At 40.7% G+C, this 27739-nt stretch overlaps 1 protein-coding gene across 1 annotated transcript in view; it reads right to left on the bottom strand.

The window, feature by feature from the left end:
• Nucleotides 1–485: 485 nt before the first annotated feature.
• The window catches only part of BST1 (bone marrow stromal cell antigen 1), a 30632-nt gene continuing 3378 nt past the window's right edge, over nucleotides 486–27739 (bottom strand). Inside the window, exons 3-9 of the mRNA XM_063107420.1 lie at nucleotides 26493–26628; nucleotides 14968–15050; nucleotides 11630–11706; nucleotides 11214–11306; nucleotides 6597–6683; nucleotides 3394–3453; nucleotides 486–591 (exon numbers count right to left, since the gene is read on the bottom strand). Coding sequence (XP_062963490.1) covers nucleotides 486–591; nucleotides 3394–3453; nucleotides 6597–6683; nucleotides 11214–11306; nucleotides 11630–11706; nucleotides 14968–15050; nucleotides 26493–26628 — 642 coding nt within the window. The remainder of the gene's footprint in view (nucleotides 592–3393; nucleotides 3454–6596; nucleotides 6684–11213; nucleotides 11307–11629; nucleotides 11707–14967; nucleotides 15051–26492; nucleotides 26629–27739) is intronic.

The following is a 27739-nucleotide window of genomic DNA, read 5'->3' as shown; positions in this document are numbered from 1 at the left end:
TAACCATTAAATGAACATCTTTATGCATACATCTCTGCATACCAGATATATATCTATATAGTTATGCAGTGTACATATATCCGAAGCTATCAACACGTATGCAGTGTGCACTGCTGGGGATATAGAAAAATACAGAAAACATGACATGCAGTTTTATTAGAATTTTCTAAACATATTTGGTTATATAAGATTCCATAGCAGTCTGGGTCTCAATGCTTTGTACCATTATAAAAATAAGAAAATAGTAACTTGCTTTAATGCTAATGTAGCAATTTTAACTTGCTAAATAGGACTAGATTAATTTCTTGTTTCTGAAATCCTGACTGAGCACATATGTTATTGAAATACCATTTCAGAACATTTTTTTTCCAGAAAAAAGCTCTTTAGACAATAGAATAACTTTGTATACACAGAATAGGAACGATGACTGCAAGGGTAGGTTTCAGGGCTGGAGGCTTGTTCGAACAGCACAGTTGAGTTTCTAGTTACATTTGAGCACCTGAAGCCAAAGCCACTAAGAGAAGAATGATAAGTCTGGCACTTGGTCCTGTGTAAAGAGATGGGACTTCTCTTGGAGTAGATGCTGCTGCCCTGCAAATTAAAAAGGAAAGAGAGAAAATGTCAGTATTGGTGTATAGTGCCTACTTTCAAAAATATATATGCACATTGTAGAAAACTCCAAATAGTACAGAAAGTTAAAAGTAGAAAGTAAAAGCCTCTTAATCTCTCCATTCCCACCTTGCACAGAGAATCATCACTGGTAATTTGAGTTGTCCTTCCAGGAATGTGATACAAACATGCAGGCATGCACTCACACTCACACACACACACACACACACACACACACACACACACACACACACACACACACACACATCCTTTTATCTAAGTACAAATGGAATCTGCAACTTGCTTTCTTCACCTAACACCATATCTTGGACATCCTTCCATACCAATACCCACGAAGTTAATTCATTCTTCCTTGTGGATAAATTCTAATCATATGGATATACCATAGTGTTAGCCAAATTCCCCATTGATGGATATCATCAGAGTTCAACTGCTAAAAAGAAACAAAACAAAACAAAAAACAAAACCTGTCCTGACCTAAAGACACCAAGAGAGGACTTGGCTAAAATATGGACCCTCTTCATACCAAAGAGCATCTGACCGCTGGATTTTTTGAAATAGAAATTACTAAATTCTCTCAAACCAATTAAAAGATGAATTTTTAAAATTACAAAACCATCTAATGTTGGCTTAGGAATATAACCCAGGGCTCTGAACTAGTGGCCAGGTCCTTAAAAGTTCCTGACTCCATTTGAATGCTGGTCACCTCTTTGCTGCTAAAGGAATCTCACCCACAAATTTGTATCAGGGCTCCTCCTGCTGGACGTTTTCTACAATTGCACTTCTAATTCAGTTAATTCCCAGACCCGATTCACTCAAAATTGATAATTATTTTTGCTTTTAAATAATGAACTCATTAATATAAGGCTACATTTATTTTTATTTTTTAAGAAATAAACACAGAACTAGATACAGTAATAATGAGAGTCTGTCTTCATCTTTTTCCAGTTCCTACTCTCTTCTCTAGAAGTAACCACAGTTAGCAGTTTGGAGTTTACGTTCTCAGACCCATTTCTATCATTTACTCCCATTATCATCCACAGATTGAAACATACAGATTTTTCCTTCACGTTGCATGTCTGAGTTCACACTCTGTGCATTGGTTTGTCACATTGCAGCTTCACAAGTTTTTCTTGTCGATGTGAGGTTATACTTGAGTGCAGCTTTTGTACACTACCTGCAGTTACTTTGATTTTAAAAATTAATTCTTGTCATTAAAGTCATAAATTTGAAAGCCTAATTTTCTCATACACTTTTCTATTTAGTTTATGAATTGTATTGTTCTACTTAAAAGCCTAATGAACTCTGACAATAACTTTTAAGGGTGTTCACACATTTAATTCCCTTGGATGTCTTGAATGCAAGTTATTTTAGGTTGTTATTTTAAACTTAAATTTTAAAATATTATACTTTCTTTTAAAAATATTTTAAGTGACTTTAAATAAGCCAAGCTTTCTCAAATACTTGATTCTAGTAAATCTAACAAATGTATAAAATTTAATCTTAATTATTTGAAATATTCCAATATTGGTTAAAAATAGTAAAATTCTCTTACACCTTTCAACTAAAAATCCCAAGTCTAAAATCAGTTACTTAATAGTTACACATACATTGGGATCACAGGACTAATCCAACAGCTCTTCTTTTTTTTTTTTTTTTTTAACAGCTTTTCTTATATGCTAAATTCTCTAAAATGTTTCAAATAAATTAAATACCCAAAACATACAGATTTTTATAATGGTACAAAGCGTTGTCCCTAAGTTTACCCAAAATTATTAATAATTCAAGTTGGGTTTATATCAACAGCTGTTTATTCCATTCTAAACCTTTGTACATTTAAAACCCTTTACCCACTATTCCTAGGCAAGTGGAGACAGATGGTCCCACCTCTGTGGCCTGGGGCATTTTGGACAGAGACTTCCGGTCAAGATAAGAGAGCTGATTTTTGCCTTTGAACTTTAGTACACACTGAGTCCTTATTTCAGTAATGTAAGTAAGTCTGTTTTCTCATATCGTCACCACCCTTAAGATTATCAATCTACTGAATTTCTGGCCAATAGTATAACCTATAAGCATGTTAGATGGATGGCTCCGATGGATGTTCTGTATTGCTGCCTGAGGCAGGCAGGTTTATCTACAAATATGGAAACAGCTCCAAGACAGACTATTAGTGAAAAAAGCAAAGTCCAGAATCCTATATATACTGTCATTTATATGAACAGTATGAGAGAAGTGAGAGTGTGTGTATGTGTCGTCACAACCAGCACACAGTACTCTAGAAGGATTCCAAAGAAACCAGAAACAGTGGTTGCCTCTAGGTAGGGGAACTGAGTAACTTAGGAATAGAGGAAGGATTGCTCACTTTCTCTACCCTTTTTTAATTTTGAATTTTGTCCCACGAATACATATTACCTTTTCAAAAATTTTAATAAAAATTTAAATTAGGATCAAGATATAAGTGTTACAAGGTCCCACTTCTACAATTTCTGTTGAAGCAAGTGCGGCTGGAGCAGAGGATCGCATCGGGTCGCCTCTGCTCTGCAGTACAGAGTAAGATTTGGCTCAGCTCAGCAGATGTCTGTCAAATCTGCACCAACCTGGTCGCTCAGAGAGACTGAAGTGCAGTGCGGAAGTACAAACATCACTCTGCAAGTGGGCATTTTCAGAGGTGGGTGTAAAATCATACTGCAGTTCACCAGTGTCCTGTAATACTAGAGACTGGTTATCTTGGGAAAGGAGATTGAGGTTAAGAAATTTACTCACGAATTTAAGGCACAGTCAGGATGAGTGCTGTGGTCTACACACTTTAAGAGCTTCACTGGTCTATGGAAAGAAAATAATATTTAATATTTATAAATAATATAATTTTTAAATAACTTTCATTTATCATTCATGATATGCCTGCAAAGTCCTAGAGATATAGGGTCTCTGTCCTCAAAGAATTAACAAACTATTTTTTAAAAATATTAGCCAGCATTTGTTTTATTTTTTTAATCATTATATAATTTATCAAATGTTTACTATAAGTCAGGCACTGTGCAAACTATTCTATCATATCATCCTCCAATAGAAATTCCAAGGACCTAAGTGACAAGAAGTTGTGCTATTTGAGACTTAAAATGTGATTTATCTTTTGCTGCTCTAGCCAGCAGTTATTGAGCACTCACTATGTACCAAGAAATCAGATTACATGTTTTACGTAGATCATGTCATTTAATCCTCACAACCACCAAATGATATTGGTACTATTTCTATCTCCAATTTACAGTTGAGAAAGCTGACCAAAGTAACTTGCCCAAGTTCTCACCGTAGTGAGTTATACAGCTGAACCTGAACTTTGCAGGCTGACTCCAGAGCCTGAGCTTGTAACCACTTCTGTATGCATTTATGACTTTGGAAGAACCTCCTGCTAAGTACTTTGGGCAGAAGGTTGGACTTGAAACATGTGGACGATGGCTTGAGCTTAGGCTTCAACAAAGACAGCTAACATTGCACTGCACAGCAGAGGGAGATGTGAAGTTCCAGAGCAGCCAGGATGGAAGGGAAAGAAGCAATAAACAGAGGAGTGGGGTAACAGAGGAGCAAGAGGAATAGGTAGGAGGCAGTCCAAGACAGCATCTCTGTGGCACAGTGACTGCGGGGCACTTTGGAAGAACAAAGTTACGCTGTTCACTCTAGCATGCTATGTGATCTCTTCCCGGACTCACTTACTCTTCAGTAAAGTCTACTCTGCACATATATTTTTTTATGAGAGATGTCTGTTGTTGGTTTATGCCCAAAAAAGGCACTGAGTTTCACTGAGTCTCAATACAGTGCTAGCAGAAACCAACCAGGAGGTAAGGGAGGCTATGAAAAGATAAGGCCTGCCAAAATTGGCAGGAATCTTGGGAGAACATGGGACAGAAGGCAAGGCCTTTTGAGGAGCAGGGGGTTCTCACTTACATTTGGGTTGGAGTTTGATTTGTTAACCTGTTTGATTTGTTCACTTCCCTGTGTTATATCTTTTGTTACATCCTCTCTGCTCCCCAGGAGCAACGCCAAAAAAACCCAGCTCAACACAGAAAGAGCCTGTGGGCAATAAAGAAATGGGAGCTGGGGGACTGAGTCAGGCTTGGAAGGGAGCAGTCCTGAGGCCAGCTGAGGTGGGCACAGCATTGGAGAGGAAGGAAAGCAGGCTGAGACCCAGGACAGCTGGGAGGGGGAAGGAGACCTTGGACTCTGGCCTGGCTACCGCAACTTGGCCCAATGACTTTACAAAATCACAGTTAGGTAGTAAAGATAAGTTCTAGAGGTCTACAGTAGTGCTAGGCATCTATAATTAACAATAATTTATAGTATGTTTTCAAATGGCTAGAAAAGAGGAGCTCAAATGCTCTCATTACAAAGAAATGATGGATGGTGGATATGCTAATTACCCTGATTTGATCATCACACATTACATACATGTGTTGAAATATAATTCTCTGCCCCCTAAAGAGAAAAATAAAACCAAAAATCCTTGCCTCTGTCACTGAAAGGTGACCTTAGCCAGCTTATTTAAACTCTCTGACTCATCTATAAAAAGGGAACTTACCCATTAAAAGGGAATATTTATATGAAGCATAGAGACAGACAAAACTAATCAAATCTGGAGAGTGGTTACTGTGGGAGAGAAGGCTAGTGACCAAATGGGAGGTCAAGGGGAGGCTCTGGAGCACTGGTCATGTTCTGTTCCTTGATCTGAGTGCTGGTTGCATGTATGGACTGACTTGTGAACATTCACCCAAATGTACACTTATGGTTTGCACATTTTCTCTACATAAGAAAATGGTATTTGCTTTGTTTTGTTTTTAAAGAGTGGTCATAAACAACACCTAACTTTTGAGTTTCCTGAGAGCAATCGCAGTAATACATGAGCAAAATGATACTGGTAACAGAACAGCTTGGAGGGCCCCCTTCTCTCAGGGAGGCATGGAGTGGGAGGGAGGGGCCACCCCTGCAGGCGTCTGTGCTCAGCTGGGAGAATTATCCAGCCCATGAAGCCTTTGGGAAGGCAGAGAGCGGCAGAGGCGGCAGGATGATCACAGACATTGGACAAGAAGACTACTGATGTGATTTCCACTCTGCCACGTGTGTAAATGTTCAAGAGAGCCACTGAGTCCTTGCAATGTTGGATGCCAGCCCCACGAGGAGCCAGCAGGCCCCGTGGATTTAGCAGCTGAGGCAGACGGAAGCAAGAGGCAGGAATTCTGATTCCAGGGGAGGGCTTACAACAACCCCAGGATTTGAGCCAAGCTTTTCTAAATTTGCAAAAAGCAGGATGGCCCTCAAATTAATATCTGAGCATTAGTGTATAAAGAGCCTGGTCCATAACGTTCTCGCTCCATAAATGGTAGCTATTATTATTTTCCTATTGATATACAGTCAAGATGTATCTGTAGGGCCGAGCCCGTGGCGCACTTGGTAGGGTGCTGCGCTGGGAGCGCGGCGATCCTCCCGCCGCGGGTTCGGATCCTATATAGGACTGACCGGTGCACTCACTGGCTGAGTGCCGGTCACAAAAAAAAAAAAAAAAAAAAAAAAAAAAAGATGTATCTGTAAATGTCTGAAACAAACTCCCAACTTAGCACCTGTTGTGGACAACTGTCCCACAGGGATCCAAAGACACACAGGCACCACAGTCCCTGTTCTCTGGTTACTCTCCATACAGTCAGCAAGGTGCAGAGAACACTAGACACAGGCAAATGGTAAAGTGCTGTTCTGTATGTTCTTTAACCATCGTGAAAATGGACTCTGGACAGAAGTGTGTAGGGTCCAGGCAGAACCGTGGCCAGAATGCACTCCCTGCCCCCACCCCCAGAGGCAGCCCGGAAGACACAAGCCGTGGCCTTTGGAACTCACACCCAGCAAAACCCTTTCAGCAGCCCAGCCCCTCCTAAATCACCACTGCCCTTTGAGAATGCACGTTGACTACGAATACCACCTACAAGTAATCATTAATACAGCTGTGCTGAAACCCCATATTCTCCAGTCTGTCTTCCAGGACTTTCACACTGCCCTCTCCACAGGATTCCCTAAAACATAAAAACATATGATAAAAACATAAATAAATGAAAGGAGAAGAAGAGGAGGAGGAAAAGGAAGTTGTCTCTGGGTTAACTAAAACTTTTGACCACATGCTCCCCAGTATTCCTCTCTCAGGGGGAACAGGGGAATGTCTCTGGTCCAAAAAGTGCTGCTTTGCAGAACCATCACAGCCTACAGACCAAGGCCCAGAGCTGGCCCCCTCTGGCCATCCCATCAACTTGGCCCCCCAGTCCAGTTTGGCACTAGAATCAAGGACTCGGACTAGTGCCTAGTGGTAGGAGAAAGCTTAAAAGACAAGAAGGAGCTGACAGCATCTGTCATTGAGGCCATCCCTGTATCCCGAGACTGGGAGCTGCTCCCCAGTGCTTCTGCCTCGGCTGAGCCACAATCCAAAAATCTGGGTTCTGGGTACCGTGGCCCAGAGCCAAGCTCCTCAGGCCAGTGCCTGTACCTAGAGGCCTTCTATGGCAGCCCTGGGCCTCCCAGTCCTCAGGTCTCTGGGGGACCCATGGACTCGCAGTTACATCCCAACAATGGAGGTTTCTGCCCTGAGAAACTCTTCACTACATCCTTACAGATCACAGCCCCTACACCTACCCCGGGCCCAGCCCCTCCCTCTGCACTGCTCTCTGGGGTAGCTCTCAAGGGTCAGTTTCTGGATTTCTCGGCACTGCGAGGACAGAGCTGGGAAGCTGCCTTCTGGAGGAGTTCTCTACCCTCTGCCTCACTTTCTGTTCTCTCCAGTTTTCTACCCCAGCCCTTGCCTAGCCCACCCTTGCTGCAGGCACAGCAGTATCTGCCATCCCCTTTGGATTTTTGTTCTATTCCTCTGCAGCCTGGTGGCTAGAGAGGCTTCCTCTGTTCAGGGGCCCCTGGCCAGCAGATGCTTCTAGACTCACAGCTGCCTGTGGTGAACTTTGGCTCCCTGCCGCCAGCGCCGCCTCCTGCCCCCTCCCCACTTTCTCTGTTACTTGTGGGCCCCGCTCTGCACCCCCACATCTGGCTGTGCAGCCCCCATCTACTCCTGCCACTCAGGTGCTGTCTTTACCTGCCAGGCCCTTGTCCCCTAGCTTGGGGCAAGCAGACCTGCACCCAGTGGAACTAAAGCCATTCCAGGATTAAGAAAACTGAGCAGCAACTTTGGGGGACCTAGGACATCATGTGCTTCCCCAGCTGGAAGGTCCTTCTCTGGCCTCAATTCCCATCTCAAGGCCCCACTTTCCACCTACAGCGGAGTCTTCCACACCCAGCCCATGGACCTCTGCCAGCAGGCCCCCCCACCAGATGCCCTGCACGGATGCCAAAGCCCTGGGAGATGACAGAGCCAGCTTCTTGGGAAGGGGCTTCCCTGGCAGAGGAAGCTGGGTCCCAAGGGAGCCTGGGTTGCCCACTTCCTACTGAGGGAGTTCCCCTTGCCTCCCCTCCGCCAGGGCTTGGATGTAGATTATAAATATATAACGGACAGGGACAGGGATGGGTGGGGAAGGGTTTGGGGGCTGGGGCCTCGCTTCCCATCCTCTCCCTTCTCCTGGTCCCCTATCCTTGTGGCCCTTTGTTTAAAAGGAATAATAAAAGGATTAAAAAAAAAAAAAAAGTGCTGCCTTGGGTCAACCTGCTGCTCCCAGGAGAGGATGTGTGATGACCCCACACCGGTTCTGAGGCTGTGCTGGCCACGCACCCTGGGAGGGGCAGGCCTGGTGCATGCAGCACGTGCGTGGTGTCCGCCACCACACGCAGCATGCATCCGTGATGTGCCCCAGGCACTCGGCATAGTGCTAACTGCCAACCTGTTCAAACAATGGTGTATTTATTTTAAGCTTGAAATAGCAAGGAAGGAATAAGTTCTGGTGTTCTATTGCATAGTAAGGTGACTATGGTTAACTGTTAAGTTTTGTAAATTACATGATAGGTAGAGGCAAGGCTTTTGAATGTTTTTGCCACACAGAAATGATAAATGCATGAGGTAATTGATACATTAACCACCCTAAGCTGATTATTATGCAACATATGTATGTATCAAAACATCACATTGTATCCCATGAGTACGTACAATTACATTGTGTCAACTAAGATTTTTTTTTAAAAAGTAACGAAAACATACAAATTTAAAAATATGGTATTAGAAAATACAAATAAAAGAAAAAAGTACCTCAAATCTCACATCCCTAGAGATAATTGCTCCTAACATTTTGGTTTATATTGTTCTGGACTTTTCAGATACATTTATTCCTGAGAGACTTTTTAAATAAAGCAATGGGACTCTGCTATCCAATGTTTATTGTATTCGGATTTAGCCCATGTCAGTGTACATATATACACCTCTCCACTATTATTTTTAATTGCTGCATGGTCTCCCTTACATAAACACATCATAACTCTTATAACCAGTCCCCTGTCATTGAAGACCTAGGTTGATTCTTATATTTCAATGCTATTTACACTACAACAAACCTTGCTGAAACTTCATTTTCATACACGTTCTTAATTATTTGTTTCCTTGGCATACATTCTGAAAGTAGGTTTTCTGGCACCAAAGTTTTGAATCCATTTTAAGGCTCTTCATATGCACTGTCAACTTGCACCCTGACAGTATGGGTGCCTGTTTCCCACATTCACTAACAGTGATGCTCGCCCTCCAGATGGTCACTATTAAGAAGGGAGGATTTAAAAGAAAGAGGTACATACAACTCTGCCAGCTGTGGCTAGTAGGTGTGGTGTTCACATCGCAGGCAAGGCCCTGCCTAAGTTTACAGGAATAGGAAGGTAAACAGCCTCCCCACCATAAAATTAATAGAGAGAGAGTACTCAGGGAGGAAATGAGCAATCAGAGGAATTTTCACTGTGGAATTCCAGGCATTACAGGAATAAAGAGGGCCAAGTGTTGAGCAATATCATTTTTTAGAAGCTTGCCAAAATCTGGGATGACGCTCTTCTCTGGGCCAGGCTTACTACCTAGGATTTTTTTTTTAAGTAAGCAGTGACATGGTGGCTCCAGGATACCTGGACACAGACATCGGTCAGTGTGGATTATTTTACCGTTCCTTTGAACAAAGACAGCCGAAGTCATACTAACTAAACACACTCAGGTATTAGCCACATTGTTTTTAGCTCTCTCCCTATGAGTTCTGTTTTCTTTTTAAATAAATGTTATTGCGTATATTTGAGGTTTACAACATGATGTTACGCGATATACATAAATAGTATAATGTTACTATGGTAGAACAGATCAAAATAATCTATCATCTCACAGAGTTACATTTTTGTGTGACAAGAGCAGCTAAAATCTACTTATTTAACAATAATCCCTAATACAATACAATTTTATTCACTATGTGTTTTCTCTAAAATTTGAGCAGTTCAAGGCCCCCCACTTTCTTAGCTTGTGACCCACAACTCCACCCTGTGGCTCAAATGTACAACCGGGTGTTCTGACCCCTTTTGTAACCTCTCCTGCAGCAGAAATGAGGGGCTGAGATGACATGGAATTGCAATTTCCTTATCCCATTACAGGTACAAGGACAAGCTTTCTCTGATAAATACATTAAAACAACAAGGAACCATAACTTCTAGACAAAGAGCAACTTCTCACAAAAATAAGAAAAATCATATGCTGTTAAGTATAATTTTTATTCTGAAAAGGGAGAAGAAGGTCTTGATATAACTTAGGTAATTAAGTAGTTTGCAAATTTATTGCCTTCTATTACCCAAGAGACAGGAAAAAGTATTACCCATTACATGGTGACACTTAGAGGGTCCTGAGGATTGAAAACGGAATTTGTTGAGATTCTCCTGGAGCACACTTTTAGTGGCACATCCACTTATCGCAGGTGCCAATGCTTTCCTCTGTGTAGCATCGACACTATGAAGAACAGGCCCCAGCTGGCCTCTGCAGCTCCAACATGGCTACCCAGCTTTAAATGTAGCCTTGCTGGCTTGTCTCTGAACCAAATGGGGTTTACTTTTTATCTTGAGTTTGTGCCAGCAGAGCCCTTCATTGCTGAGAAGGATGAGTTCAAACTTGCATTTGAAACCACATGTAAACTCATGTGGTTTCCCAGAAAATACAAGCTTCCTTGGCTAGTTATCCAAGACCCAATTGTGGAGCTGGCGGTCCTCTGAGAATAATGCCTTCATCTCTGAGTCCCTGGGTTGCTTCCAAAAACCCCTAGTGAGGGCTTTTTGGCTTCAATCGACTAGAATGGGAAACTGGCTTTGACCCTCACAAATATATAAGGAACTCGCTTATCCAAAGCTGCCCAAGTCACTCAGAGAGGAACACTATTTTCCCTGACTGAGAGGAACATCTTGGATAAAGGAAGTTTTCTCTCCGGGCTTGGGAATGGCAGAATGGAATGCATTTCCAGAAAGCCAAGCCTTTGTCTTTCCCTACTAACCACAATAGAAACAGAGAAGGTTGTCATTCCCACAAAACTGAAAATGTAAAATGAACTTGATCATATAATAGTCAAGAAAAGCATGTTTGCACAATTACCGTCATCAACAGTGCCATAACTTACACTCTGGGTCCCCCGATTTCATGCATAACCCAGATCTCAATTCGTGTGATTTTATCCTTCTGGAAGTATGGAATTTCAAAATCTGCAAAAAAGCTGAGAAACAGGGGAGGATATTTCTTAAAGTCCTAAAGCAATACGATACTTTTCTCATTTCAGTTGTTAGCTGATTTACACATTACTTATTTTATAAAGCTTTAAGGGTTTTGTTTTTGTTTTTGTTTGTTTTTAACATTTAGGTTACTTATTTCATTCATCAGCTGCAATGTCTTAACTGTATAGACATGGCTCTGATCACCAGTTCATTTAACTAAATTTACAGAAGCAAGCATTAGATGGGGGATTAGGACAATTCTCTTTAGCCTCCATTCAGAACAACTAAATAAACATTTTGGAATCCTCGTTGGTGCTGTTCTTACCCTTTGATGGGATAGGCTCCTGTTGGTTCTGAACCATTCAACATGACTTGGATCACTCCAGAACTATCCTTCGCATACTGCAAGAAGAAACAAGTATTTGGAACAGACTAAGACATGTCATTTTTCTGCTATGAAACGAGCATTTTTTAAAATTGACAATTGTCAATATTGGCAAAGACGCTATAAATTTGGTGTTTCATATGACTGGTAGAGATGCAAACTGGTTTATTTTGGGAAGCAAATTGCTTTGAAATGCTGAAAACTCATATACTCAGTAATCCCATGTCTGAGAATCTACCCTATGAAGATAATAGGAAATACACAGCATCATATCAGCTGGAATAAACTAGGTTATGATTCCATAACAAACAGTTTCAAAACTGCAATGGTTTTAAACAGCAAAGATTTGTTTTATGCTCACACTATATGTTTATCACAGGCCTATCATTGGGGTTTTGGTCCATATGCTCTCACTCTAAAGCCCTAGCTGATGAAGGCTGCACATCTATAAAGTCATTGACTGTCAGGGAAGGAAGAAGGAGAAAGTGACAAGTCACAGACCAGTACTTAAAGTCTACCACGCAGAAGTCACACACACCACTCCCATTCACATCTCCTTGGCCAGTGTCAGTCACATGTAAATAACTTCAAGAAACAGGGGAATGCAAACCACGAGCTCAGAGCACAAGCCAGAAATGTTTGTCAAACAGCACTAAGGACTACCACAAGCACTGTGCACAAAGGTGTGTAGTGCAGCATTGCTTGTCATACCAAAATATTGTAGCCAACCTCAGACACTCAACAATAAGGGAATGGTGAGTAAACCACAGTACCTACATGACTGAACTATTAACCAGCCATTAGCAAAAGTCTACAGAGGTTTTGCAACGGTATAAAAAGTGTTTGCATACAAAGCAAAATGCAAGATTATGTGAACAGAGCATGAGCTCTACTATGTTAAAAATAAATGGGCAGAAGTCTGGGAATTCCCAAGGGAGAGCTAGATCCAGAGAAATTCCCAAATCTCCAGTGCAGAATACTACCAGAGCATATAATTTCCTTCATAAAATGTTTATGCTAGAATGAAGGCAGGGCTGGGGGTGAACTATGAAGCACTGAGATATACATGGCTGGGTTTCCTCTCTAGCAAAGGGATGCCCAATACCAGCTGTTCCAAAACACAATACATTCCATGTGGTCCATGTCTTTGATTGCTTCCAAACAGTGCTAACAGTCATTGTTCAATCCTCAAATGCCAAAGCCTGGTGACCACTGTGCTAAAGGGGTTGCCTTTAGGAGGCAGGAATATGGATTATTAATTTCCTCATTTATATTTTCTGTAATTTGCCATTCTCTGTCATGAGCAGCTATTACATTAACAATATGAAAAACATTAATTTAAAAACTAAACTCTGGAACCTTAGCAAAGTTTCTCACCCTTTCTTTACCTCATTTTTCCTATCTGTAAAACAAGGGTGATAAGAGTCTCTACCTCATTGGATTGTTGTAAAGATGAAAACGTTTAAATTAATAACTATTAACATTTATTGAATACTTATCTGCTAAGGTTCCAACCCTCTCCTCATCACTATACTATACAACTTCCCTTCATGCTTTGGCCCAGCGTATTCTATGGACTCAAAAACTGTGGGTCCTATTATTCGATCCCCATTACATGATTGGAGGAAGTACAAGACGGTGGTTTGGAGCACACACTTTGAAGTCCAGCAGATCTGCTGGTTAGAACATATGGTTCCTTTACATGTAAAGTTGACATCTCCCCTGAGTCACTGTTAGGATTCTGCTCTTAGGTGATGACACATCTGTAGCACCCCAGTCCCCAACGAGGGGATCTTGCAGTCACTGCAGTCTGTGCTCAACATGAAATCTATGAGTAGTGAGAGAAAATGGTGCTTCCCCAGAGCAGGTGGGAGAGCACAGTAATAATCAGAATGCCTTTTGCCTGGAGAGAGCCCTCCACTTACATCCATGGTAGAGAGTTTGACCAACGTCCCTCTCACCCCGACTAAAAGTGAACCCAGTGGGGACCTGGGGATCCAGAGTAGATGATAGGACAAAGAGACAGGGATAGTCCTGAATGGGGGTTGGTGGTGGTGGGTAGAAGTACCCTGACATACGCCTGCTTCCTAGTCAATATAATTAGCATTAATAGTCTACAGCCTTTTGCCAGGCACTGAGTTAAGAACTTGACCCTCTTTATTTCTAATCCTGGTAACAGAGAATGACAGCTGTAATCACTGGCATATTATAGCTACTGATAGCTGTCATCAACTTTGGTGACAATATTCTCTGAGGAAGCAACCTACCCTAAGGAGACCATTTCTTTGTCTCCAGCTTACCATCAGTATCTTATCACCTCCTCTCTCATTAATATTAATGTTGTGGACATTTCTGATCCCTATCTAGATCTCAGGTGTCCCAAGGTCTTCCATAAAGCAGAGGATACCCCATTTTACACAGCAGTCAAATCACACTGATTATGTACTGTATTGAAACTACAAACTGTACTCCATAAATATGTACAAATAAATGTTAAAAATAAATAGAAAAATAAAACAATGATAGCACAGCGATGGTAAAACTAATACACTAAACTTGATTACTTCAATTCTGTCATTCCACAGGACCATGTGGAATTTTTATTTGTGTATAAATTTCTAAAACAGTGAAACAGAATGAGAACTGCAAGGTGTAACATTTTTGTTTGGAGGTGCAAATTTTAGCTCGCACAAACTATTTTACTGAATTTGAATATTTTTAACACAAAAATTAATTCTTTTTAAATTGCTGCTTGTTTTTAAATGAAATGATCAAGAAAACAGAAGTTGTAATGTTATAATTTGTTATTGCGACAGATAAGTATCAGTCCTCTCTTTTTTCAAAATATACATGAATATAATTATACACTATCAACCCATGACTTTTTAAATCTTGTACTACGATTTTATTTATTTACTTATTTTACTGACATGATTATACCTATATATATGAAGCTCAATAAAAGAAATATTTTACTGAAAAAAACCACACTGGTTTGAAGTACTAATAACAAGCATGACATAATAGAGATAATATGACTATTTAATATTCCCATCTATAGCTAACATTTACCAAATGCCAGGCACTGCAATAAGCATTTTATCTCCTTAAATCCTCACAACTTTATCAAGCAGAGAGAGAACAAACCAGGATATTGTTAAAGTGGAAAGTGAGGCTCAGAGAAATTAAGTACCAGGGTTCCCATTTCTGAACTTCTCTGATCTTTGTTCATGGGTCCCATGCATGCTTAGCCACTCAGCCATCCATCCCAGAATTACCTGCATGGATGCCCTTTTCCAAAAGGAATCCACAGGATTGTTTTCACAGTCTTCTGATGTAGGGCAGGATTGGTAATCAGGTCCTAAGGGGAAAGTGAACAAACACATTTCATTTCAATGATTATATCAGGGAGAAATTAATTTAAAATATCTGCTGACTCCACAAAATATATTTAGCCTGCATTCTGCACAATGTGCACAAGTTTAACATTAACAGTTCTGCCTACCCAATCCACAAGAAGCCTAGTGAGTGACCACCTAATTCATGCTACAAAGACATTTGTCATTTTGCTCGGTGTGAATATGAGGAAGGCAAAGAACTGAGCAGGTGGCTAGTAAGTGAGCCTAGCTGACCACTGAGCATCAGCATGTTAGCTGGGTTATTTCTTTACTGGAGCCTTAGTAAAGTGATTTTTTAAAAGCCCACAAACAAACAAACAAACAAAAAAAACACTTTGCTTTATTGGACGAAGCACCTCCTTCAAAAATACAAATGTCAGTCCTTGTCTTAGAAGTAAATACAAGAAAAATAGACCAAGAAAGTGATAGCCCTTAGCCAGAAAAGAGAAATTTTTACAACATTTAAAAATATATAAAATGCTAAAATGTATTAAATTAAGAATTTTTTAAGAATAGACTTTAGCAGATCTATGGGATCTGGGATGTGTTCGCCATTTACTCTACAAAGAAAGGAGAATATGCTAATTGACAAGTTGTTCCAGAAAGTATCCCAAACAGGGCAAAATGTGTACCACCTAAGGAAGTGCTGTGTTACAGGGGTAGTGCAAATTTGGTAATTTGTAATTGTTTTTCTTTTTATTGGAACAAAGTTGATTGTACATATCTGTAGGGTACAGAGTTGAACATCAACACCCACATGCAATATGTGATGCTCACATCAGAATAATTATTATATTCAATAATATACACTATCTTTGCTAATCATGGCCCTTTACCCATTCCTTTCTCCCCCGTCCCTTCCCACTTCTAGTAACCCCAGTTGTCCTTTGGAAAGTTCAGTGTATTATTGGGAATGTTGTATCTTTCTTTCTCTTATTTATATATTTATAATTTTAGATCCCACTAATGAGTGAGAACACACAGTATTTCTCTTTCTGTGCCTGGCTTTTTTCACTTAATATGATTTTCTCTAAGTTCATCCATGTTGCTGCGAATAGCTATATTTCATTCTTTTGTATAGCTGAGTAATTAATATCCCATTGTGTGTATATACCACATTTTCCTTATCCAGTCATCTGATGATGGACATTTAAGTTGGTTCCAACTCATGGCTATTGTAAATAGAGCTGAAATAAGTATGGGGGTGCAGGTATCCCTTCAACATGAAACTTTCTGTTCCTTTGAGTATTACCCAGCAGTGGAATTGTTGGATTGTGCGGCAGTTCTAACTGAAGTTGTTTAAGGAACCTCCATACTGTTTTCCATAGTGGCTGCACCAATTTACAGTCCCACCAACAGTGTAGGAGGGTTCCCTTTTCTCCAAATCCTTGCCAGCATTTGTTATTCTCTGTCTTTTGGATGATCGCCATTCTGGGGTGAGATGTTATCTTAATGTGGTTTTGATTTGCATTTCCCTGATACGCAGTGATGTTGAGCATTTTTTCATGTGTCTGTTGGCCATTCATATCTTCCCTTGAGAAATGCCTATTCAGTTCCTTTGCCCATTTCTTAATTGGGTTATTTGTTTTTTTACTCTTAAGTTGTTTGATTTCCTTGTATATTCTGGATATTAATTTTGTCAGAAGCGTAGTTTGCAAATATTTTCTCCCACTCTGTAGGTTGTCTTTTTGCTCTGTTAATTGTTTCTTTTGCTGTGCAGAAGCTTTGTAGTTTGATATTATCCCATTTGTTTATTTTTCCTTTTGTTGCCTGTGCTTTGGGGGTCATTTTCATAAAATCTTTGCCCAGTCCTACTTCCTGAAGTGTTTCCCCTGCATTTTCTCTTAGGAACTTTATAATTTCCGGTCTTATATTTTAGTCTTTAATCCATTTTGAGTTGATTTTGGTGTATGGTGAGAGGTGCAGGTCTAGTGTCATTCTTCTACACATGAATGTCCACTTTTCCCAGCACCATTTATTGAAGAGGCAGTCTTTTCTCAAATGTATGTTCTTCTTGCCTTTGCTGAAGATCAGTTAGCTGCAGGTTTGTGGATTGATTTCTGGGTTCTCTATTCTGTTCCATTGGTCTAAGTGTCTGTTTTTATGCCGGTACCGTGCTGTTTTAGTAACTATAGCTTTGTAGTATAGTTTGAAGTTAATGTTATGTCTCCAGCTTTATTTATTTATTTATTGTTCAAAATTGCTGTGAGGGTTAATTCTAGGTGTCAACTTGATTGGATGAAGGAATGCTGAGAAACCTGGAAAAGCTATCTTTATAGGTATGTCCATAAGGGTGTTTACAGCAGAGATTAGTATGAGAGTCCAAGTGGAGTGGGTGGAAAAGACCCATCCTCAATGTGAGTGGGAACCATCCAATCCTCTGGGGGTCCAGAGAGAACAAAAGACAGAGGAAAAGAGATGAAGCTCTCTCTTAACCTGCTGGACCTGGGATACACTCTTCTCTCCTGTCCATGGACATCAGAGCTTGAGACTCTTTAGCTTTTGGGTTCCAGAACTTATACCAAGGACACCATCAGTTTACCTGGTTTTGAGGCCTTTGGACTTGGACTGAGCCATGCTACTGGCACCCAGTTTATAGACGGCCTATCGTGGGACTTTTCTTCATATTCACGTGAGCTAATCCCCTAATAAATCCTTCTCATATAATTATAACATATCCTATTGATTCTGTCTCTCTGTAGAATCCTTACTAATATAATTACCATGGCTATTTGGGCTCTTTTGTTGTTCCCTATGAACATTAGGGTTGTTTTTTCTGTTTCTATGAAGAATGTCATCAGTATTTTGATGGGAATTGCACTGAATCTGTAGATTGCTTTGGGAAGTATGGACATTTTCACAATGTTGATTCATCTAAGCCATGGGCAAGGAATGTCTTTCCATCTCTTTGTGTCCTCTTTAATTTCTTTCAACAGTGATTTGTAATTTCATTGTAGAGATCTTTCACCTCCTTGGTTAAGTTGATTCCTATGTATTTTATTTTGTGTGTGTGACTATTGTAAATGGGCTTGCTTCCTTGATTTCTTTTTCTGCTAATTCATTGTTGGAGGATAAAAATGCTACCAATTTTTGTGTGTTGATTTTGTATCCTGCAACTTTACTAAAGTCATTTATCAACTCTAAGAGGGTTTTTTTTGTAGAGATTTTGGGCTATTCTATATACAGTATCATGCCATCTGCAAACAGAGACAATTTGACTTCATCTTTTCCAATCTGGATGCCCTTTATTTCTTTATCTTGCCTGATTGCTCTGGCTAGCACTTCCAGTACTATGTTGAGTAGGAGGGGTGAAAGCGGTCATCCTTGTTTCATTCCCATTCTCAAGGGAAAAGCTTTTAGCTTTTCCCCATTCAGGATGATATTGGCAGAAGGTTTGTAGTATATGGCTTTTATTATGTTGAAATACCTTCCTTCTATACCTAATTTGCTGAAAGTCTTTATCAGGCAGGGGTGTTGAATTTTGTCAAATGCTTTTTCTGCATCTATTGAGATAATCATGTGGTTTTTGTCCTTAATTTTGCTCATGTGGTACATAACATTTATTGATTTGCATATGTTGGGCCAGCCAGTGGCTCACACTGGAGAGTGTGGTACTGATTTGCATATGTTGAACCATCCTTGCATCCCTGGGATGAATCCCACTTGATCGTGGTGGATAATTTTTTTGATGTGTTGCTGTATTCTGTTTGCTAATATTTTGTTGAGGAGTTTTCATCTATGTTCATCAAAGATATTGGCCTGTAGTTTTCTTTTTTTGTTGAATCTTTGTCTGGCTTTGGTATCAAGGTGATACTGGCCTCATAGAATGAGTTGGGGAGAATGCCCTCTGTTTCAATTTTTTTGGAATAGTTTGAAAATAATTGGTATTGATTCTTCTTTAAATGTTTGATAGAATTCAGCAGTAAAGCCATCTGGTCCTGGGCTTTTCTTTGTTGGAAGACTTCTGATTACTGCTTCAATCTTTTTGCTTGTTACTGGTCTGTTCAGGTTTCCTATTTCTTCTTGGTTTAGTCTTGGTAGTTTGTAGTGTCCAGAAATGTATTCAGTTCCTCCAGGTTTTCAAATTTATTGGTGTATAGTTGTTCATCATAGTCTCTAATGATTGTAATTTTGTGGTATTGGTTGTTATGTCTCCTTTTTCATCTCTAAATTTTGTTATCTGGGTCTTTTCTCTTCTTTTTTTAGTTAGTCAGTGATGAAGTTTGAATGTGTTGTCCCCTCCAAAATTCATGTGGAAATTTGATCTCCAATGTGGCAGTGTTGGAAACTGATTGAGTCATGTGAGCAGATCCCTCATGAATGGATTAACGCTCTCCCTGGGGGAGGGGGGTTAATGAGTGAGTTCTTGCTCTATTAGTTCCCGCGAGAGCTCGTTACTTAAAAAGACCCTGGCACCTTCTCTCTCTCTCTTGCTTCTCTCTCTTGCTTCCTCTCTCCATGTGATCTGCTTGTACCTGCCAGCTGCCTGCCACTTTCCACCATGAGTAGAAGCAGCCTGAGGCCCGTGCCAGATGCAGCTGTCCCAGAATCGTAAGCCAAATAAACCTCTTTCCTTTATAAACTACCCAATCTCAGGTATTTCTGTTATAGCAACACAAAACGGACAAAAACAGTCAGTCTGGCTAATGGTTTTTTTACTTTTTTTATTTATTCTTGAAAAAACAATTTTTTTGTTTGATCTTTTGTATTGTTTTTTGGGTTTCTATTTCATTTAGTTCTGCTCTGATCTTAATTATTCCTTTCCATCTACTATGTTTGGGATTGGATTGTTCTGGCTTTTCTAATTCTTTGGGTTGTAGTGTTAGGTTGTTAATTTAAAAACTTTCTAATCTTTTGATGTAAGCATTTAATTAAATAAACTTCCCTCCTAGAACTGCTTTTTCAGCATCTCATATGTTCTGGTATGATGTTTCAATATTTTCATTGATTTTGAGAATTTTTTTGATTTCCTGTTTAATTTTTTCTTGAACCCGTGTATCATTTGGAGCATGTTGTTTAATCTCCACGTATTTGTATAGTTTCCAAAGTTTCACTTGTTGTTGATTTCTAATTTTAATCTATTGTGGCCTGAAAAGATACTTGAAATGATTTCAATTTTTTAAAAGTTTGTTAAGGCTTGAGTTGTGACCTAGCATGTTGTCTATCCTGGAGAAGGTTCCATGAACTGGTGAGAAGTATATATATTTTACAGTTGTTGGATAAAATGTTCTGTAGATATCTGCCAAGTCCAATTGGTCTAAAGTGTGCTTTAAATCCTCTGTTTCTGTATCTATTTGTTGCCTAGATGATCTGTCCAATTTTGAGAGAGGAGTACTAGGTCCCTTACTATTATAGTATTGGATCTATCTCTGCCTTAAGTCTAATAGTGTTTGCTTTATGTATCTGAATGCTCCAATGTTGGGTGCATACATATTTATGATTGTTATGTCTTCTTGCTGGATAGATCCCTTTATCATTATATAGTGGTCTTCTTTTTCTCTTTTTATAGTTTTTGGTTTAAAGTCTATTTTATCTGATTTAGGAATAGCTACTCCTGCTCATTTTTGATTTCCATTTTTGTGGTAAATCTTTTTCCATCCCTTCATTCTTAGTCTGTGTGTGTCTTTCCAGGTGAGGTGTGTGTCTCTTGTAAATAGCATGTAGTAGAGTCTAGCTTTTTAATCCAATTAGCCAATCTATGTCTTGTGAGTGGGGAATGTCATCCATTTACATTTATGGTTGTTACTGAAAAGTATTGTGCTGCTTCTGGCGTTTTATCAATTTTCATTTGGATGTTTTGAATACCTCATGTTTCTTTCTTCCCATTTTATTATGTTTTTCTTTTTGATGTTTTTGGTTTTTTGAAGTTGTGAGATACAGTTTCTTTCTGTTTCTCATTTGCATTTTTGTTCTATTTGTGAGTTTTGTTCTTTCTTTCGTATTCATGGAAGTGATTATTTTTTTTGGATTCCAGATGCAGGACTCCCTTGAGGATTTTTTGTAGGTCTGGTCATGTGGTGGTGAACTCCCATAGTTTTTCTTTGTCTGGGAAATACATTATTTCTCCTACATTTTGGAATGATAGCTTCACAGGATATAGTGTTCTTGGCTCGATTTTTTTTTTCTTTCAGTAATTGAATATATCACCCCATTCTCTTTTTGCTTTTAGAATTTCTGTTGAGAAGTCTGCTGTTAGTCTGATGGGGACTCCTTTATATGTGACTTGACACTTTTCTCTTGCTGTGTTTAGGATTCTGTCTTTGTCTTTGAGTTTGAACAGTTTGACTACAATGTGTCTTGGAGAAGACCTTTCTGGATTGAAGCTGCTTGCAGATCTTTGAGCATCTTGAATCTGGAAGTCCATGTCTGTCCCTATACCTGGGAAGTTTTCTGATATTATTTCATTGAATATGTTCTCAATGTCTTTTCCTTTCTCTTCACCTTCAGGAGTACCGTGATTCAGATGTTTGTACACTTAAGGTTATCTGCTATCTCTCTTAGATTATCTTCATTTTTTTAAATTCTTTTTTCTTTTTTTATCTGTCTGAGTTATTTTGAAGGTATTGTCTTCAAGATCAGGACTTCTTTCCTCTGCTTGCTATATCCTGTTGCTTAAGCTTTCAATTGTATTTTTGTTTTGTTGAATGACTCCTTCAGTTCCATGAGTTTTGCTACACTCTTTTTTTAGAGTATTAATCCCTTTGTAGATTTCCTCCTTCACATCCTGGGTACTTTTGCTCAGTTCATTGTGTCACCTAACTGCATCTTCTTGCGTTTTAGTCTGTTTTGTGTTGTTATAACAGAGATATCTGAGACTGGGTAATTTATACAGGAAAGAGGTTTATTTGGCTTACGATTCTGGGACAGCTGCATCTGGCACGGGCCTCAGGCTGCTTCTACTCATGGTGGAAAGTGGCAGGCAGCTGGCAGGTACAAGCAGATCACATGGCGAGAGGAAGCAAGAGAGAGGAAGCAAGAGAGAGAGAGAGAGGAAGTGCCAGAGTCCTATAAACAACAAGCTCTTACAGGAACTAATAGAGGGAAAACTCACTTATTACTCCCTTCTCCCCCTGGGAGAGCATTAATCCATTCATAAGGGATCCGCCCCCATGACTCAATCAGTTTCCAACACTGCCACATTGGAGATCAAATTTCCACATGAGTTTTGGTGGGGACAGCACATCCAAACTCCATCATAATGTATCTCATTGAGTTTCCTAAAGATTTTACACGGAATTCCTTCTCAGTCATTTCAAGTGTTTTCTATTCTATGGGGTATGGCTCTTGAGGGTCATGATATTCCTTTGGTGGACTCATATTTTCTTATTTTCTTGTTTTTTCGTACTTTTTAGTATCTTTATGTTGATGTTTAGTCATCTGGAAGAGCTGTTCTTTCTTCTATTACTTTCTTTCCCTGGACTCTGCTGGTGGCCCTCTTTGTGTCAGTTCAGATGAGTGGTTGGCTGGCTGCTATGGCTTCTTCTGTGGTAGCAGGTCACCCTCATGGTGGCAGTGGTTGTGGTGGTGGTTTTGGAGGGTTGCCTGCATTGCAGAAGTGGCTCCAGTGGTGGCAGGCTGCTTGCACAATGATTGTGGCTCTCTGGCAGTGCTGGTGGTGGCAGTGACTGCAACAGTGATGGTCGCACTACGTGCCTGCTTGTCTGTAGTGACCTCCACAGTGCCGGTGCAGCTACAGTGACTGCCGCAACATCTGGGCTAACTCATGGAGGTGGCAGCTGCACTGGTGGCTGTAATTGCTTCCTTTGAGTTTGCAGTGTCCACAGCAGTAGAGGGGTTACCTTGTGAGGGTGGCAGCAGCACTGGCAACTGCAACTACCTCCTTCGAGTTTGCTGTGTCTGCAATGACAGTGGGGTTACCTTGTGGGGGCAGCAGTGGTGCCAGAGGCTGCACCTGTCTCCCTCCCTTCTGTGATGTCCACAGTGGAAGCAGGGGAAGTGGGGTTACCTTGTGGGATGACAGTGGTACTTTTAGCTGCAACAGCCTGTGACGCTTCTGTGGTGTCTGCGGCAGTAGGGGGGTTATCTCAGTGGGGCAGCAGCACCTCTGGTGGTTGGAACTGCCTCACTCTCGTCTGTGGTGTCCTAGGTGGCACTGGAGTTACTTTGTGGTGACAACAGCAGCAGCAATGGCTGCAACTGCCCCACTCTTGTCTGCAGTGGCCCTGGTGGCTGCAAGGCCAATTCGCTGCAGAGGCAGCAGCACAGGGGTCTGCCACTTTCTTACTCCCTCAGTGGTCCTGGCAGCTGTGGGGGTAAGTTGCTGCAGAAGCAGTAGTTCTGGAAATTGCAACTGCCTCACTCACTCCCTCTAGGGCTTTGCAGTTGCAGGGTTAATTTTCAGTGGAATCAGCAATGCTGGGGTCTGCCACTTCCTCGCTCACTCCCTCAGACCCAGCCGATCCTACTGGTGTGAGGGCTGTGGCAACAGCAACCACACTGCACACAACTACAGCAGAGGACCCGCGAGAGGCTGAGCTGGCTGTTGAGGCTGCTTGGGCGGGGGTCCTGCATGTGGTTGGTCTGGCTGGTGCAGGGGTGTAGACAGCCACTAGCAAAGGCTGCTGCACTGCAGGAGGCTGCGGCAGGGAACCCCCACATGAAAGGCTGACAGGTGTGCAGTGTGGGCAGGGATCCTGTGCATGTCTGGCCTGGTCAGAGCTGTAGTGGGTTTGGGTGGTTCCCAGCAACAGTAATGGCTGGAGCCATGCTGCAGGCAACAGTGGCGGCGGGATGGAGTGAAACTCAGTGGGAAGCAGGCGGGTGATGGTTCCGTTTCCTGACAATGTCACTGGTGAGTGCAGGGCTGGTAATGAAGGGACTGTTCTGGTCTTCCTTTGTGGGAGAAACACGTCCTAGGTTTCTCTAGTCTGCCTTCTTCCCACAATCTCCATAATTTGCAATGTTTTTAAGGAGTAGTTGTCCAAGACAATGTTCATTAGGTAAGAGAACACCATTACATAATCATTACTTAAGAGTGTGATAATTAATTCTTTGAATTAAACACTCCAGATCTGAAACTATTTCAAGATACAACCTCTGTAGGCCAATGTCCTAATTTTTCAGGTGTCTGTAAGGCTCAGAGAGGGTCCATGGATGGTATGTGACGCAGAGGACTGGAATTTAAATCTCCAGCTTCCTAGTGCTCCTTCTGCCATTTCTGACAGTCAGGGCTCAAGGTGGCATTAGTCCCAAGAGTAAATTCTGTATTTGCCTATTTTATACTTTCTCGGTTTTAGACTGTGAACAACTGGTGACTATTATTATCATTTACTTACTTGAAGAATTCTTTTCTTTAAAAATATTTTATTCCCACATGTAATATATCTAAATTATATTTTTTTAAAAAGTAAATATGGAATAAGAAAAAAATAGCCTGATTTCATATTTCCAGCAAGAGCTGCTGTTCATGGTTTGGGTTTGCTATCTTCTTGACTTTTTCCTATGTGCATATTTTCATAGATGTATCATGTGTATATTTTTTATTTGAATGGCATCATATCAATCACAGTGCTCTGTAACTTGATTTTTCACTTAAATATATGTCACAAACATCCTTATGGTTCAATAAATACAAAATCCCACTATCATTGTTGGTGGCCCTTCAGGATTCCATGATATGAACATACTATTATTTACCTGACCCAAACTGCTGGACTTTACTTCTTTCTTAAACAAAGAAAGTAGCGGGGGGAAGGGGATACCCTTGTGGTTTTCTGGGAAACTCTTCTTTCCTTCACACTTTTTCCAGCACACCCCTCCCCCATTTCCCTACCACCTGCAGGATAATCAAACTGAGGCTTTCTGGTCACTGGCTATTGGAAGAACAGCCACATACATTTGACCTGTACCCTACAATGGTTTCCATTTCACTCACAGTGAAAGCCAGAGTCCTCACAATGTCCTGGGACATTTGGCCCTCCTTTATTCCTCTAGCCTCATAGCCCACTACTTTTCTCTTCGCCCATTGCCCTCCTTTAAATATTCTTTAAATATGACAAACACACTCCCACCTCAGGACCTTTGCACCTGGCGTTTCTCCATGTAGGAAATGCTCTTTCTCAAGCTCAGGTCTTTGCTCAGATATCAGCTTCTCAGTGACACTTTTCCTGGGCACTATGTAAAATTCCAACACCTTCCTGCTCCCCACCCCCAGCCCCTCAGAATTTTGTATCCTCTTTCCTTGTCTGGTTTTTTTCCATAGCCCTTGTAACCTTAGGGCAGACTATATATTTTACTTGACTGTTTATTGTCTTATCTCCGTCCTCTATAATGTAAGGATGGGGTATTATTTTCTTGTTTTATTCTCTGCTGTATTCCTAGTAACTAGGAGAGGAGGGTCTGGTACATAGTAGGCACTCTATGAATTTTAGTTGGATGAATAAATCAATGGAAGAGAAATAAACAGAATTGATATTAGGTAAACTCTTTTATAAAAAATTTGGTGGCTGCCAGTTTGGAAATCAAAACCCTTGACATTGGTGTTATCAGCACCACACTCTAACCAATTGAGCTAACCAGCCATCCCTTACTAAGTTAACGCTTAAAGTGATTCTGATACCCAGAGAGGAAGAATCTTCAGTCTTCATGAGGAGAACATTCTCCTACCTCATTTCCTTGCTGGCCTCCCTTCTCAAGCTTCCCTGATGCCCTGGTCGAGACTGGTGTCTCATTCTGCTACTCCTTAGCACCCAGTCTTTCCTGCATCAAAGCGCACACTACTCCAATAAATGCCCGCCACGGAGTTATAAGCTCCCTGAAGATAGGAACTGCTGTATCGCCAGCTTCTAACACCAAAGTTGGATGTATAAGGAGTTTTCAGTACCATTAGGCCAGCTCTTGTGACTCTAATTTTTCTTGTGATTTTAATCTCAAAACATCTGCTGATGGCCTGGAGTGGCATTTAAGAGCACAGGTTCAGAATCCCTCAGAACAGGGCTGAATCCTGACAATAGCAGTTCCAGACATTTAACATCTCTAGGCCTCAGTTTCCCACTCTGGAAAATGAGGATTGTAAGTCTGAATTGCGCAGGGTTTGAAGCATAGGCTCTGAAGTCAGACTGTCTAATTCTGCTGCTTACTAGCGATGCACCCCCAAGCAAGTTTCTTAACCTTGCTGTGCCTCAGTTTTCTCATTTGTCAGAATAGAAATTATTATAGGATCCCATGGGACTGTTGTGGGGATTAAATGAGTTAATACATGTAAAGTGCTTAGACTGGTACCCAGCAAAAGATAAATACTCTATTATTATTATTATTACCACCTTCCTCAGAGGATTTTAAGGGGATCACAGAAGATAGATGCATGTGAAAGCATTTAGCACAAATGGTAAGTGCATAGTAAACAGGAGCTCTCGCTTTTCTTGTGATTTGTGCAGCAGTCTTACCGGAGGCATTATTCTGTCGACACCAGCTCATTAAATCTCCAATCCTGCCGTACAGAACATCACAAATGGGCATAAAGCGACGGGCGTTCTCTGCATAGCTACTAACAAGGAGTTGGTTATTTTCCCAGAACAGGGACTAGGGAAACACAAGAAAAAATGAAAATAAAAAATAAAATCAAAACAGATTTCTCAGGCACAACATCATCAAGACAAGCAAGGTAACCTGTTTCTCATTCAACTCTGACTTGCTGCACAATAACTGAACTCTTTTTCTTTGTCTTTATGTACCCACTGGAAGGGTGCTACCATTTCTCCCCCCTTTATTCCAAGGGTATCATGCAAATGTTAATAAAATATTTCCCAGAAGTATAAAATATATATATATACATGTGGTAAGATCCCTGCATTAAAAAATACCAAGGGAACTAGGTTCAAATCCTGCCTTGCTGTGGATTGGTTGAATTGTGTTCCCCAAATTTCATATATTAGAAGCTTAATCCCCATTGTAACTGTTTAGGGTGGGAAATCCTATTATGGTAATTGAAAGGTGGAGCCTTGAAGAGATGATTAAATTGTAGGACCGTGCAGTAGTGAATGGATTAAAAAGTGGTGGTCAGAGGCATGGTTCTGAGGGCTCTTTCTTTAAAAGAAAAGAGAGGAGAGTCAGTCATTCTCTTTGCTCTCTCTGCTTCCACCATCTTGCAGTGTGAGACCCCTGGGTCACTGTCGCCACCACCAAGACCCTCACCAGATGTGTTCCCTGGAGTTTGGACTTCCTAGTCTCTGAAATTGTAAGGAAATAAATTTTGTTTTCCTTATAAAATACTAGTTCTGTGTCTTTTGTTATAAGCAACAGAAATAGACTAATACGCGCCTATCATACACTGAATGTGTGATCTCCCAGCTTCCCAGTTTCTACATCTGGTAAATGAGGAGCGTGAGCCCTCTCTCCTCCACAGCTGTGGTTAATATGATATGCAATCACAAAAAACACTTTCTAAAGTGTAAAGTGCCTCAAAAACACATCATTTTATATTATACTTCATAGTTTTCACTATAGTATTTTTACATAACAATAATATAAATAACAATTTCACTCATTAGCCCATCTGATCCTCAATAGTCTATCAGCCTATATTTTGACCAGAAGGTCCCCAAGAGCAGTGGCTGTTTTTCACTGTTACATCCTTAAACCATAGTGCGATGCCTGACGCACAGAAGAAGCCCAGTAAGTTGAGGTGAGTTTA

Source organism: Cynocephalus volans, chromosome 9 (genome assembly GCF_027409185.1).
Source record: "Cynocephalus volans isolate mCynVol1 chromosome 9, mCynVol1.pri, whole genome shotgun sequence".
NCBI lineage: Eukaryota > Metazoa > Chordata > Mammalia > Dermoptera > Cynocephalidae > Cynocephalus > Cynocephalus volans.
The sequence above is the reverse complement of the archived record's forward strand: the minus strand, read 5'-3'. Positions and strand labels throughout refer to the sequence as shown.